This window comes from Scomber scombrus, chromosome 18 (genome assembly GCF_963691925.1).
Source record: "Scomber scombrus chromosome 18, fScoSco1.1, whole genome shotgun sequence".
NCBI classification, from domain to species: domain Eukaryota; kingdom Metazoa; phylum Chordata; class Actinopteri; order Scombriformes; family Scombridae; genus Scomber; species Scomber scombrus.
Genome location: NC_084987.1, coordinates 27,329,175 through 27,345,475, shown reverse-complemented (window position 1 = coordinate 27,345,475; position 16,301 = coordinate 27,329,175). Strand labels below are relative to the sequence as shown.

At 37.8% G+C, this 16,301-nt stretch overlaps 1 protein-coding gene across 1 annotated transcript in view; it reads right to left on the bottom strand.

Annotated features, from left to right (window-relative positions):
* Nucleotides 1-7,062, bottom strand: part of trpm4a (transient receptor potential cation channel, subfamily M, member 4a) — a 35,300-nt gene extending 28,238 nt beyond the window's left edge. Inside the window, exon 1 of the mRNA XM_062439376.1 lies at nucleotides 6,994-7,062. Within this exon, the coding sequence (XP_062295360.1) occupies nucleotides 6,994-7,062 (69 nt within the window). The remainder of the gene's footprint in view (nucleotides 1-6,993) is intronic.
* Between the last annotated feature and the right edge of the window lie 9,239 nt (nucleotides 7,063-16,301).

Below are 16,301 nucleotides of genomic sequence, written 5' to 3'. Positions count from 1 at the left end.
TGCTCAGAGGAACCTGGAGGAGCTTACCATGGCAGTGTTTGTCATCCAGAGGACCTGGAATGTCTAAACCCTAAACATATTCAGTTTATCATAGAAGGTGTTGTATAATACTGGCTGAAGCTGGTTAAGGAGGTTTGTTTTGTTATCAGCTGCAGATAATACAACTGATCCATTGCCCAGTTCTGTTTCACACTTTTATATACTGGTGTAATAATGCTGTATGTGTTGAAGCTGTTACGCATATTATATATTTTATGCATACTTTGTTATGCATACCAATACTTTGTTGCACTATTTTGCATTTTGTTGACAACTTGTTAGATCCATAGAAAAGGAAATGAACAAGTTTAGTCCTAAGAAGTTACTTATGCACTTTGTGCATTTGGTTTTAGGAAAGCATTGTTAGTGACCTTAAAGTCAACAGTATGTTTTTCGTACATTTATAGAATAAAGACTAACACATATCAGAATTGAGTCTGTTTTTTTCTTTCAGACAATTTCAAATTTGAATTGTTTGTAATGTACAGAACTACTTTTCCTGAAACTATATCATTAGGTTGTTAAGGAGCAGTACTTTACTTTTGGGTAAAGCAAATAATTGAGTTGGAAAAAAATGTCAACTTTAAGTTGACTTTCCTTAAATTTAAGTTGCATCAACTTAAATGTTTGATTTGAAACAATGAGATTATTACGTACAACTAATTTAAAGCAATTGTTATTAACTTTTCAATTAACTTGATTTGGAGAAAAAAAATGTAATTAAATGACTAATTGTTACTAATTAAGTTTAGTAATTAAGTTACTAATTGAAGCAATTATTTTAAGTAGGTCCAACAATTTTCTTTTTTCAGTGCAGAAGAAACCAGGTTAGTGGGAGAAAACAGGTTACAGGAACTTTAACAATGACTCTACATCACTGTAGTAACCTGATGACTGGGTTTAGTAAAATCATACACAATGCTGCATCCTGATCCTCAACACTTCTACAGGTTAGATTATATAGTTATTTCCTGTTGTAGCATAGAAATATATTTTTCTACTCATCAAACCATCTAAATATTCTTTTAACATGAATAAATGAGATAGATGGTAAGTTGTAGATTCTATTTTGGTGTTGCTGGTAGCATTGATTACATTTCAACATTCATTCTGCTGGAGGAATGAAAGGACTGAGTGAAGAACAGTGATGAAAATAGAGGATTATGTACAAATCCAAACTATTAGAAGGTGTTAGAAGTTTTCATAACCTGCTGCAGGATAAACATATGAACTATGGGTTAGTTAAGTGTCTCTAGGTTGTAAGAGAGAGAGAGGGAATCCTCCAATCTCCCAGAGGAGACTCATCCAGTGTAAACAACTGTCCACTGCACAGTAAAGTAGATGGGTAGGTGAGAAAGGCAGAGGAGTGTACAACCTGTGGGTCTTGACAGCTGAAGAAGCCGCAAACATATACTGACAGATAAGAACAGTCTTTCAGTCTTTGAAAGATATAAATACAATGAAACCTTGTAGGGGGAATGAGAATCCTTCAAACATTGTGTGTCGAAGTTAAAGGTATTTGTGATGTGAAGCTATTCAAACTGTGAGCATGTGACAAGATTGTTTCACCACCAACTCACTGCAAGTGAGACAAAACTGTTAAACCAAAGTTTAACACCGAGGAAAGTAATAGACATTGCCGCCTCATATGAAATCACATAGGACCAGTTGAAAACTATGGTAAAGGTACTTTATGTGTCACACAGTCTCTGCATTTAACCCATCCTAAGTACTAGGAGAGGTGGGAAGCCACTATGCAACACCTAGGGACCAACTCCAGTTGTATGTCACTACCTTGGTCACGGGCACTGACAGGAGAATTAATGTAACATACATGTTTTTGGCAATAGAAGGAAACCCACGCAAGCACAGGGAGAACATGCAAACTCCACACGGAAAGGTCCTGGATCAAACCTGGGTGTGTGGGATGCATTCAATTACATTTCACACTGCAAGGTGGGGCATGCACAAATTCTGTTATTTAGCCAACCAATATTTAAGCTGGCTACTGGAGCCATAGTCTATATTGTCCCTGTACAGAGTTTGAAAAAAACTCTTTAAAGTTGCACTGAGGCCAGTTACCCATGCACTGTTAGGTGATGGTAGAGAGAAATTGGACATTAAATGTACCTGGCAGCTGATATGCAGGCACAAAGACATCACAAGGACAGTTGAGTTTGACATTATGAAAACAGCAGTGACATATGAACCAAGGGAAGCTAGTCTTTACTTGACTGTGCAGTGTGAGCATCATGTTCCAAGGAATAGGGAAATTCATGAGAAAATGAAGAATATTATTAATCCAACTGCTGTCTCAGCTGTGCATCCATCACTCAGAATTCTATTCATGGTAACAGGAACTTGTGAAAGAATTCTCCGAATGGGGCGAATGCACTGCTGGTTCCTGAAAAGCTACGCACAGGAAGGCTACACTACCTGCTTTCTATCTCAGATGACATTTTCTCACGCTGGCCCAGCACTGCAATGACAATGTTCTTGGCAGATACTTTTCCTCTGGGACCATATCAGCCTCAGCCCCTGAAACAACTGATACAAAGGATTAAACAACATAGTTGCCACAGTGGACAATATACTTGTTATGGGAGAACCACAGAGGACTGCACTACAGATGTTAGCTATTTCAAGTATGAGATCATGTTTGATAGGATCTAGCCAATCCTAGCAGTCAAAGACACGGCCCCACCAAAAGAACAAAGTTGGAGACATTACCAGGCAGAACAAAAGACCTGGCTATGTTTACTCCACGCCTGTACGAGGTCAATGCAAGGGCCTCGTACTCTGCAACTACGATGCCAGCAAGATGCTATAGCTGCAAGTCGACGCATCGAGATGTGGCGAAGGAGGGCAGAACAGTGACACATGCCTCAAAGTCACTGACACCAACAGAGGTTAATAGTCCCCAGATTGAAAAGGAGATTTTTGCTGTTCTGTTTGGCTGCAAATGTTTCCACACTTACACATATGGCAGGAACGTCAAAGTTGAGTCAGACCACAAGCCCCTTGAATCCATATTAAAAAAAAGTGGGTCGCCTCTGCTCCAGATCGCCTGCAATGAATGATTCTACAGCTGCAACAGTATGATATTAAGATCTAGTACTGCCCATGGAAACACATCACTGTGGTAGACACACTGTCCACACGCTTATCCTCTAATCTCAGCATGTTTTCCAGGGTTAGGGTTTTGGATTTGATTGTGGACAGGATAGGTTTGGAATTTTTGTCAATCTTAATAAAACAGTTACATGTCACATCCCTATTAAATGGGTACGTTCTTACTGGTATACATTTCACTTTGTGTTTCCACAGTGTTTCCTCACTGAGCTGCAGTGGTGGTCAGACATAGGTCTGATTCAAAGATCCCCATCTGACTTGTCTAACTGTGACTGCTGAAAGCTTGTGTTGGCCTCAGCTGACCTTAAGGAGTTTGTTCCCTACTGATTCCAGTGTAATGTCTTTAAGAAGAGATCTCTATACAGCCAGTATGTACAGTAACAGATAACTCTTAATCTACATATAAAAATATGATTGTTGAATCAAGATAAGATTTAAAAATGATTTCAACTCTGGAGTCAGTCAGATTCTGTGGTTTCACGTGAAACTGAAACACTGAGATCATGAGACCAGAAAGAAAAGGATTAAGCAGAGAGCAATAGAGAGGAGAGGGAGGTAGTCCAGAGATCAGCTGTTCAAAACAGAAGTGAAGCGTTAGAGCAGGCGACACAAGATGAAAGAGAGGCAGAGAATGAGAGAAATGTCAGGAATGAGTGAAGAGGGATTCAAGTTTAGGCTTGGTTGCAGGGTTTCAGTGTTGCAAAGGGAAACTAGCTGATTATCTATATGTTATATATGTTATATATGTTTATCAGTTGTGTGTATGTGTGTGAGTTTGTGTGTGTGTGTGTGTGTGTGTGTGTGTGTGTGTATATGTGCCCACGCATGTGTGACTTTGCTTAATTCATTTCCTTGTATAGTATGAAAGTACTGTGAACTTCTTACACACCATATATTGTTCTGTTCCAACTCCTCCAACAATAAATACTGTTGTTGATACAAAGTGAAGCAGAGTAAGATGATCAAGTCACTGAGTGAAAACTGGATCTACCTGTTTGTCTATTGACAGCTTTGAGGCTATTTGATTTTGAGAGGGAGTGCTTTATAGTCTCTCTTCTTATTGGTCACTATTCTTATAGTGTCACATTTCAACAGTGCACATCCGTCTTTGCAGCTGATGTTTGATTGCAGGGATTAATTTTTGTTGCAGAGTTTTTTATGAACATCCTTCATCCTGTCTGACTTCAACATCATCACGTGGCTGCACTGCATTGGGAGCTACCATCAGATGAGCTACTTGGTAGAACTTTTCAGGCAGACCTGACTCTTTAAAAATCACAATGTGTGTTATTTCTACACTTTCAGACATGTACCTCATTACATTGATGTCAGAACAACTTTACATGTTGTTCTCATGTCTGAATAAATACCAGAATCAACTAAAAGCAATGTTCTCAGGTCAGATCTGTGACATTTCTGTCACACTTCCAACGCAACCAGTCTGAGCCGACTGCTGTCAGTTTAACATAAATGGTTCAATACACAAAGTCAGAGTCAATTTGAACTTGTTTCATGTTATTCAGAACACAGTTATAAATATATCACTTCATTATTTTCTATGTACAATGAAACAGGAATGTGGACCAAGAAAATGCCCAAGGATCACTTTGAATGAGCCAATTTTAAAGGACAGGTTCACATATTTTCCAGTCTGTCTTAAAACAACAGTCAGGGGCCCAAATTAACACTAAACCTGTTTTTCTTGCTGTAACATTTAAAAGATCGCTTCATAATGCTCTTACAATGGAAGTGATGGAGGACTAAATCCACAGTCCTCCTTCTGTGTAAAAATGTATTTAAAAGTTGATCTGAAGCTAATATGAAGCTTCAGCGTCCAAATGAGTCAAATCTTCCTCTTCTATGTTTCAACGTTACAGTGTTTTTAGTACCAAAGTCTTTTTGTTACTATACTTCCACCACAGCTCAACAGGGAAACACTAAGAGGGAATTTGATGGTAAAAAGACTGTAAATGTGTCAGATATCACTTGATATTACTAACTCACACTGATGAAGACTCATATAAGCTTCACATCTACTTTGAAATGTTTAAACGGTGTTTAAGCAGATCATATTCAGTTTGCAGATTTGCAAAGTAAGGAAGTGTACGACTCCTAGCTATGACATCATACAGAGAGGACATCTCCCCTCTGTCTCTGCTCTCTCAGCATATTGCTTTCACCTTCTTTTCTTTAGAAGCCAGCTTTGTGTGCATGAACAGAGTTCATGTTTCCATGATCATTTGTTCATCTGAAACATAGCCCACATTTACAAACACAACCAACAGTTGATGAGGGTCAATCTAACCTCAGCTGTTGTTGCAGAGCTTGTATACTGAACCCACAATATCTATGTGACTGGCCATCACTGCTGAGCTTCAATGAGCACAGCAGATAGAGAGCACAGAGATGAACTGAAACATATCTGGTATTCTTCTTCTACATAAGATTTTTCAGTGGAATTTTTGAGGAATTTCCTGGATAAAGCTAAAGCGTCCTTGTGAAGACGCCCTACTTGATTCGTTATTATGAAAACAGAGGAGGTTAAAGGAGAGGCCAGCTGGGTCTAATAACACACCACACAGAGGAGGCTTGAAGGGTATTCCAAAGAAATGCAGAGTCACCTGTTAGGTTCACTGACATATTTAATATGAAATACATACTAGGACCACCTGATCACTGCAGCCTTATATACTCTTTATTAGGCTACTGTTCATCTGTTTATCCATTACTACAAGCGCATTTATTTATTTTCATATTAATAATAATCATAGGGTTAGGAATCAAACAGACATGATCATTCATCAAGCTGCAGAAGATCATATTGTGATGATATGTATCACAATGATACATGGATAATTCTACGTAAGCTGTAAATCTAGTCAAATTGGTAATGAAGTGATATTGCATACATCTCACATAACATGATCTATATATAGATATCACATATGATCTGTATTGATAATATATACATATGATACATCCATATATTGATGACGATGTTCCCATTAATCACATAGGCCTACCTGTGTGTTTATACAGTAGATTTATTCAGAGTTAGTCTCAATACTAATGTTCAACATGCTTATTTTAAAGCGTGTCCTCATATAATCTTACATATGATCAACAGGCACTCTGTTGAAGCTCATGAATGCGAACTGATGGCAAGCACATGTTTCCTCAGTTAAAGTTCACAGTGAAGTGCATCGCCTGTGGGTTAAATCTCTAGTCTGGGCTGTTCCTCCAGTTCCTGTTCAGACAACAACACGCAGCACAGAGTTTTTACTGTGACATCTACCACAAAAAGTTACAAGAAAAATCCAAAAAAAATCCTGCAAACATTTCTCATTTAAAACTGATCAAACTGTAAAGCCGACACCAGCTTTTATAGCCTGGGGCGTTACATAACATGAATATTGTATTATAGGTTTTAATAGGAGATCTTCTGAGACACGGACTGTGCAGTTATAGGGTTATATGTTGTTGGGGTTTTTTTTTTTTTTTTTTTTTTTTTTACTTCTATCTATTTCAAATGATTTGGAACACACAGTCATTGAAAGAAAGATGAATTGATTGAGTCAGTCTGGACCCCTCACACATACCTTCATACCAGCACTGACAGCCTGAGGCATCAACACTCACAGGTCTTAACTGGAACAACAGCAACATCAGACCCCCGCTAATACAACACACATTCAAGTGTCACTTACTTTTTATTCTCCTCTCTCTTCACCCAGTTGAGGAAAATCCCGCCACAATCCTCACAACCATCACCGATCAAACGGATTAAAGTTCTACACAGATGTGCTGTCTACAGACACCTACCTGATCCTTCTCTTTCTTACTTCCAGCTTTTCCACCTCCTCCGTCCCTTTCTTTCTCCAGACCCTTCATCCTGCGCAGCAGTCGTGTGTCTGATCACAGAGCTCCGGCAGAGCTGCCCTGCATCCTGCAGCCCCGCCCCCAGCCTGCTGCAGTCTGTCAGGCTCTGCTCCACAGGTACCAGCTATGGTAGTTACACAGGGAGGATCACACATAGTTAAAGTTGTAAAATTGACATGAACTATTTATATGATCCTGTGAATGAATTACTGAAGAGTCTAACCACACACGAGTCCAAGGGTTCAAGGAGTGAGGGTCTCCTTATCAGAGTCTGTGTTTGAAATGATGACTTTGACTGGTATGATCATTTTTGTCTTTGAAAGGCAGGGTGGGGTATTGTATGTAAAGATAATAGGCTATATGAATAGTTTACTTTACTTGGAATAAAAATATGTGTTTCATTTTTTGCTTTTCCACGAGAAAGTTGTAATAACTTAAAATAAGCAAAACATTCTCCTCATGTAAAACTTCACAATCTCTGACTAGGTACATATTGTTGATTTCTAAAAAAGTTCCCGCTGTCTCCTTCTTCACTGTGAAGTCCATTATCAGTGTTTGTACACTTGTGTAAATTGCATACTGGACCATGATGGGCTCCAAACTAGTTCTGATGTCACATAATCCATTTTTTAAAAACTTTTACGCCTTAAAGTGAGAAACGTTTCACTTTGAAGCAGCTGTAAACTGCTTCTATTGTCAAACTCACATACATCATTCCGCACAGTTGAAGCTCAAACAACCAAATGAATGAACATGATTGAAGGGGAATAAGTACCATTTTTTGGACCTGCTGGTTAACTTCTACCGGTGCACTGTGGAGAGTATCATCACATACTGCATCACATACTGCATCACAGCGTGGTTTACCAGCTGCACCAAGAAGGACCAGAGGGCTCTGCAAAGACTCATCAAGACGACTCAGTACATCATTGGGACCCAGCTTCCTGCAATTGGGGACATTTACTAAACCCACATCCTGACTACCATCACTTCCAACTACTTCCCTCTGGCAGGCGATACAGGACAATTCAGTCAAACACTACAAGACTGAAAAACTGCTTCTTCCCCAAAGCTGTTAAACTAATGAACATGGTCTGATCCCCTCATCCCACACACACTCTCACTGGAGGACTATTCATCTAAACTCTGTTTGTGTAATAATATAAAAGTGTGCCTTAAATTGTTTCACATGTTTACATACACATTGTAGTGCATTATAAATAGATAGATAGATAGATAGATAGATAGATAGATAGATAGATAGATAGATAGATAGATAGATAGATAGATAGATAGATAGATAGATAGATAGATAGATAGATAGATAGATAGATAGATAGATAGATAGATAGATAGATAGATAAATAGATAGATAGATAGGTATCCATTATAGACATATACATAAATAAATAAGAACCTTTATACAAAAAGCTTCAAGTTGAAAATGAAGGTAAAAGCAGATTAAAAAGCAACCTAAAAACTTTTAGGACAAATTACAATGTGAGACAATTAAGAAGAGGGAGAATATCGTATTCATTTGGGCTCCTGACTGTTGTGTTGGGACAGAATTTTAAAAAATTGTGAACTCATCCTTTAACCAACTGACTGAGTTGTTTTTGTTTAGGATAAAAAAAACTTCCAAACATTTGAAAGAACCACCTCCTCCAATCTGTGAGGAAAACTCTGAGCTGCTATTCTTCACAATATCCAACATTCACATTCCAGTGAGAGTGATGTCACCACAAAACCAAGAAGAAAGACTTTCCTTTGCCTGTAAACTGTTATACTGTAAATACAGAAAATGTTTACAGTCCAAGCAAAACCACACTCTGTAAAAGATGACCTATATATATCAGCTGGCCAGGTTTGAAAGTTGAATTATTACTATTATGAGGTGAAAATATTTGTATAGACTCACTGTTGTCATGTCAAATTATGAATATATTACAGTCCAGGCTTCTTACAGTAACATGTTGGTATAGCACATTTGTGAGACCAGTTATGTAAAATCAATGATGTTGTGTTCAGTACAGCCAGACAGAGACTGACTTATACTGTATGAGGGTTGTCCTGCACAGAGAAGATCAAAGTGGACAGTCTGAGCTGGAAGCATGGTGGTCTCTCCCCTGAGGATGCTGAAGTCATTTCCTTTACACAAGGAAGTCAACAGCAAAAATACATTCTTCCTTTCTGTGTAACTCTATCTCGTAGATACTTACTCCAGTGATGTAATACATGAATGAAGGAAACGCACTCTCACACCTTCAATGTTTGTTTGGAGTTGGTTATAATAACAAAATAAGTCGCTACCAAGACTTCTTCAATTCAAATGATGGAAATACATATTTATCTACCTATGTCTAGAGTTTATTATGGATATGTGTTGTTTGTGTTGCATTCTGACTTTCAGGACCTTACTGGCCATCAAATGTATAAAACCTGGTCTTGTCTGTTTTACACACGGGCTGAACGAGTCCTCGACCCACAACGATGAGACTCTCATACATCCATATTTCCTACATTGTTGTATCAAAGCACAAAGCGAGCTTGAGCACTGAGGACCATTGTTGACCTTCACACTCTATATCAGTGGATGAATTGGGAGGTTTAGGTGTGACAGAACAGCTCAGTAGTGATTCTGTGTTACTTTGTGTTGGAATTTGGGACTTTCAGGTCTTAAAGTAAGACTTGGAAGATATTTGGGAGTTGGAGACTTCAAGCCTTGTATCTGTAGTTCATTTACTTGACAACAACATTAGTGTGGTATACAACAGTAGAGAGCATTCCATCCCATTCCACTTCATTAAAGTCAGTGCACAATTACTGCATTCATCATGAGCTGTGAATATGTATGGTCTAGTTCAGCAGTGTTTTCTGTGTAGAAAGTAACAAGTTCACTGAGTCTGTTCTGTATATATGTTTGTCCTCTTTCTACACTGTTTGTGTGTGTGTGTGTGTGTGTGTGTGTGTGTGTGTGTGTGTGTGTGTGTGTGTGTGTGTGTGTGTGTGTGTGTGTGTGTGTGTGTGTGTGTGTGTGTGTGTGTGTGTGTGTGTTGGCCTGTCAGTGGCCATGAAGGCAACAATGGGAGATTAAGAAGACAGTACAGGAAGCAGTAGTTGGATAACTCAGGAAACATGCTTCCTGCTATTTCTGTTTGCAGTAAGCAAAAGGGGGCTGATGTAGGTCATGTGACTGCACCGGAGCCAGAGACGGCTCCATGGTATGCGATGCCATTTGGGAGATAAACAAGTAATGGGCCCATTCTGTTTTCAAGTCCCACCTGTTGAAAAGCTTTGAGACTGATGAGATTTTTGCCCTGTGGAGATTTTCCATCTATAGAAAATGAAGCTAATAATAACAACGTTAACATTTAAGGTGTATGGGGGCATCAAATATCAACGCTTGTTCAAAGCAGGAAAAGCACAGATGCAATGAATACCTTTGATGCTGGTGAATCTCATTCAGTAATTCATGAGCCTACTGGAAAATCCAACTTGAACTGGTGACTGGTTTGACCAGTTTGAGCTGTTGTTGTTGTTGTTGTGTTTTTTTTTACAACTGGTAGACCAGCTGCCAGTTGTCAACACTTGCTTAAATTAGCTTTAACTAACTACTAGCTCAGAACTGGTAGCTGGTGTGAGCTAGGCTTGGGTTTTGACAGCTGGTAGACAGGGGCAGACCTAACGTGGTGGCTGGGGGTGGGCCTGGCCCCTCCCTGGAATCTGATTGGCCACCCCAGTTTTGGCATCATTACTGTTTATTATTATTATTTAGAGTCTATATTCTATAAAGTCTGTATTTTTATATATTTATTTATTTTGACCCTCTTTTTTTTTTTTTGGCCAGCAACCAGCGATGAGTTGGTAACTGGTTTACCAGCTCTCAAGAACCTAGCTCACACCAGCTTAGACAAACCAGCTTACACAAAACTGGTCTACCAGCTGATCACCAGTTTATACCAAGCAAGACCAGCTAATGACCAGCTAATGTTTGATGCTGGTTCTAGCTGGATTTTACAGCAGGGGGGCCAGGGATATAATATACTGGTATAATGGTTCATCAGTATGGCTTCCATGGACACTTGAATGGAACTGAGTTATTGTTAATGTTGTCAGTTGCACTTGTGCATTTTCCTGCTATGTCAAATTAAAATGTCTGCTGTGAAGAAGATCTACGGGTAATCACTTCAGACAAGGATATTATGTCATTATTTATAAAACTACCATAGAGTCCATATGCAAGCCAGTTAACCCTTACATACTGTTCATAGTATCCCCTCATAATTAGTCCCTAGACATCATTTCTGAACTACAGCTGTTAACAGGGGCAGACCTAACGTGGTGGCTGGGGGTGGGCCTGGCCCCTCCCTGGAATCTGATTGGCCACCCCAGTTTTGGCATCATTACTGTTTATTATTATTATTTAAAATACTGAGTAAACAGTATTTTTTGAATGATGTTTTTGAGTCAAAAAAATCCACAAACATGTGTAACAGCTGCACAAAAATGTTTTTAAAAAGTTAAAATATTTAAATTTTTGCATATTCTGGGTCACATTAGAATGAGTCATGATTTTTCTGGCTACAAGAAAAAGTTTTTAAGGTGAGGTGTTTTTTTTTCTTTCAAATGTCAAAACAGGTCAAATTAGATCCTGAACACTATGTGAGGGTTCTTTAAGTTGAGGCCAGTGTCTGCAATGTGTTTAAATGTATTCATGAAGTCTTTGTGGAACATGTGTGAAGTGCATACTCTGCTCAGACCTCTATGTCTGCTTTGTGTTGTTCTGTGTTTGTTGTCAGTTTATATTACTGTTGTAAAGTCAAATGATTAATACTTACAATTTCCATACAACACTGGACTTTGAACTTAATTAATATATCAGTTCATTTACAGTTTCAAAGTAAGGTAAAGTTAGGATGCTGGCAGGAAGCAAAACAAATCATTGCATATTTGATGTAAACCAGAATACACTATACCTACATCTCAAAGTAGTGAAGTGATGGAGTAAGAATCAGGCTTCCTGTGAGAAATAAAGTAAGTCAGACCCTCATTTGTGGAGTAAAGTAACACACACTTAATTTGAATATCTGTAACAAATTACACTAATTTACACACAAAACTAAAACTGTCAACCTCATAGTGCCAGCAGAGGTAACGTCAGCAGACTGTTATCATCTGGGCACCTTTAACATGTGTTGTATATCATGGCCATCTTTCCTTTAGTTTTCATCCTTGCATGCTAATGAGTATTGATCTGTTGTCTGTATGTAAGAATCTGTGTAAACTGCTCCATGAGGATTTAAAAAGGGTTCTTCTGCTGCCATCTACTGGTCAAAGTTTTAACTTACAGCCACTCCCAACAATTCCTACTGCTATATCATGATTACATGAGGTCTAACACAATCAAATACCATAGAGCAGGAGTGTCAAACATATGGCCTGCGGGCCAGAATCGGACTGCCAAGAGGCCAAATCCGGATCATTTTAAACTGGAGTATGAAATATTCAGAAAAGTCATTCCAATTATAGGCAACAAGATGGGAATTAGTTAGTGGTCATTTGAATAAGTGCTTATTTGTTAATAGGCACAATTAAGCACATTTAAATATAAATATATACTGTATATATAAATTGAAATATTAAGACCCTCCAGACCTTTAATGTGTTTTTACCTTGTAGAGGGGCCCCCAGCTCGATGAAACCATCAATTGACTTTATACTTTGGTTACATGATGCATATTCCTAAATCCATTTTAATCTAATTATACTAAACTAGCAAATATACAGTTATCACTGGGCAGAATATTACTCAAGGAGTAGAATGAAGCTGCTACATTATATAAATACACATGACCTACACTTGGTGATATTAAGATGGATTATAATATATTTTACAGACGGACAGTTTTAGGCCATACACATTCATTCAAATAAAGGGACTCAGTATTTCTCCACTAGATTATATTTCTGCAATGGTTGGAAAGGCTTTGAAACAGCAATTAGATCATTGTGCAGGTATAAGAATTTACAGTTTAATAGCCACACACTAACAGGATATAACTTATTTTCTTCATGTTAGTAATACAAAACTTGTATATGATAAACTATGATAAAAAAAAGTGTCTGGTTTCTATTGCTCCCCACCCAGCTCCAGTGAACCTGGTTGTTCATGCATGAGTTTAGATGATTATTTTCCATTTTGCCTCTTCTTTACTGTTATCAGGGGACATAAGTACAATGAAACAGATCACATGTATTTGGTGTAAAGAAGGCTCAGAGGAGAGCTTAGGACAAAATACGCACCTTCACACTCTCTGCCTCCAGTGCAGTGTGTATAAGTTCAGGATTTTCTTTGCACAAATCTCATTTCTGCAAATACCAAGATGAACATGAAGAGAAATACTGGAACACTCAGCACCCCAAAATAGATGAGCTACCTTTCATATGTGTTCTGCCCAAAACCAGAACCATGCATATCTTCAATTTATTTCAGCCAAAGACATTTCACAGTGTTCTGAGATCCAACATCTGCCTACTCAAGGAACACTTCTCTCTGTGTCACACATTTCATGGCATTGTAGGAGGAAGGAGGTTCAGTGTTAGAGTTATAATAAAGTCATTAAATCCACTTCAACAGGAAATGTGATACTAGATCCAACAATGATGGACAGATACACTTCACACCAGACCAGAGGTGAAAACATATGTTCTACTTTACTCTCATTTTCTTCACTTACAGCTTAACTTGATGTGTTCCTTAACTACACCATTAAAAAAAAAAATCAAAAGAACTATGTGAAGTGTATCCACATGTTCAAGAGCTGACACACTACTAACATGACAGCTGTGTGTGTAACTCAGTTAAACTGGGTCATTTCTTAAAAAACTAGAACATATGAAACATATTAGAAGATACAAAGTCTAATATCTGTTGAACACATTCTGATAGATGTGTATTACAATAGGACAGTGCTTTTATTTAAAGGACATGAGTGTGTCTTAAGACAATAATCAGGTGTCCATATGAACAGTAAAATAGGTTTTCCTCACTGCAATCATTCCTCCTGTTGCTACTGACTATTAAAAGGTAAAGATGGTCTCCCCAACTCTTTCACCTTGTCCCTTCACTGAACATGACTGGGTTGCATCCTGAATCAATTACTAAGGTTTAACGTAAAGTCCTTACCAAATTCTTATCAAGTACAAATTAGCAAATTTAAACCATAAAACATTTCAAATACAGAATATCTAAGGTAACAAAGTCCTGAAATGTCTAAAATTGATAAGTTGGGTTCAAAGTAATCAACAACACAAAATGAACTGCATCGTGAGCTAGCCAGTTGTTTCTTTGAGCACACAATGAAGCTTGAGGTACTGGTACCATGAGCTCAATGGGAATTCTGCTGTATCTCTCATGAACCTCATTTTGGTCATCCTACCCACTGTGATTGATGCTGTCAGGTTGCAACAATCTGCCATGGTATGGTATACTGGCTCTTACTCTACTACAGAGCAGCTGGTTATTTATAGCATCACAGAGATATACCTTATTTGATTTTTCAACTACAGAAAGCCCTAAAATAGCCCCCTCTTTAGCTTGGTCATAAGATCCCGAAACACAAAAAGCTCATTATATAATCATTATTATACATTATAATTATCATTAGAATGTCTGTCACAGGTTTGTTGACTTGATGCCAGGTCCTTCAAACTGAACAACAAAATAAATCTTCTGTCTGAAAGGGTTACAAACTACTTTGACAAAGAAAAAGGAAAAAAGTGCTTTCAATGGAAGTGATGGAGGACAAAAACCACAGTGTGTCCACACAGTCATTTCAAAGTAGATGTGAAGCTTATATGAGTCTTCATCAGTGTGAGTTAGTCATATCAAGTGATATCTGACACATTTACAGTCTTTTTAGCATCAAATTCCCTCTTTGACTCGACAGACAGTTGCAGTGTAAGAGGGAATTTGAACCCTAAGATGTCTGTGACTTTGAAATATATCCACTTGATGTGAATTTGGTTTTGGACTGTGAATGTAATATTTAAATCCTATTGGATTCTGGGAAACTGTAAAGGATATTTGTAATTATCTTCTGACAATTTATACACCGAATGATTCACTGAAAAAGCTAACGTACAGATTCGTCAATTTATCAGCAGCCCTGATATCACATTCATGTTACCTGACACAGCTCACTGACTGGAAGCAAGGAAAAGTAGCTGTAGCTGTTTTTAAAGAGTCAGCAGGCTTTTGTTCAGTCATGACAGTGTGTCACCTATAACAACAAACACTTACCACTCCTTAAATCACACTGACTTTTTCTTTCAAAAGTTTTAATGTGTTTTTTTAACCAAGAAAAACAAGTGTAGTTTCCCAAAAATGTCTGACTGGTCCTTTAAATCCTCTAGACAGTTTATGAGGAAATCCTTTAATTACACTTTCTTTTCTAGACAAAAGTGGGACACATTCAGTAACCTAACCTATTAACTAAGCACTGCTTCTCTTATATGTGTTCACATTATTTTATCACAGTGACAACATACCTGCTAGACAGGAAGTCCTGACCTCAACCCAATCTAGAAACTGTAGTTTACCACCATGAAATCACAGGATCATGAAGCCGTGAAGTGTCCCCCTTCTTTTCTTTTTTTTTTTTTTACCATGGAGCGAGTGTGTGACAAAAAATATGGCAGTTAGGGGTCACAATTAGGGGGCTTTCATCAGAGCTTTCAACCACATTTCAGTCTTCACCTGATGCCAAAGACAGACTTCTATATATGGGTCAATGAGGTTTTTTTGTGTCCATGTGGTTTAGTCAAATTTAAAGGGTTAAAATATGAAAATAAACAAAAATAAACTTGCACACACTTTTTTTGGCGACCCAGCATCAAATTTCTGCTTTTAATCCATTTTGAGAGAATATATTAGAGGATTATGGTAAAAATGTCTAAGTGGTGTAACCATAAAAACTTTGTACCAAATATTTCAACTTGCTTAAAAACAGTAAATTCTCAATAAAACACCATATCAACTAGTTTGGCATGATCTTACATTATAACTTTTATATTAAATATAGGTAATGGAATACAATTGTTCTATATATTACATTTACTCTGGTTACCATGGAGATCAGGAAACATTTACATGTTTTAAATGAAGTCATAATTAGTATAAGTCCACTTAAATACACTGTAGGTGATAAAATATGAAATATTTATCATTCTTTTGTGGTTACACCATTTGA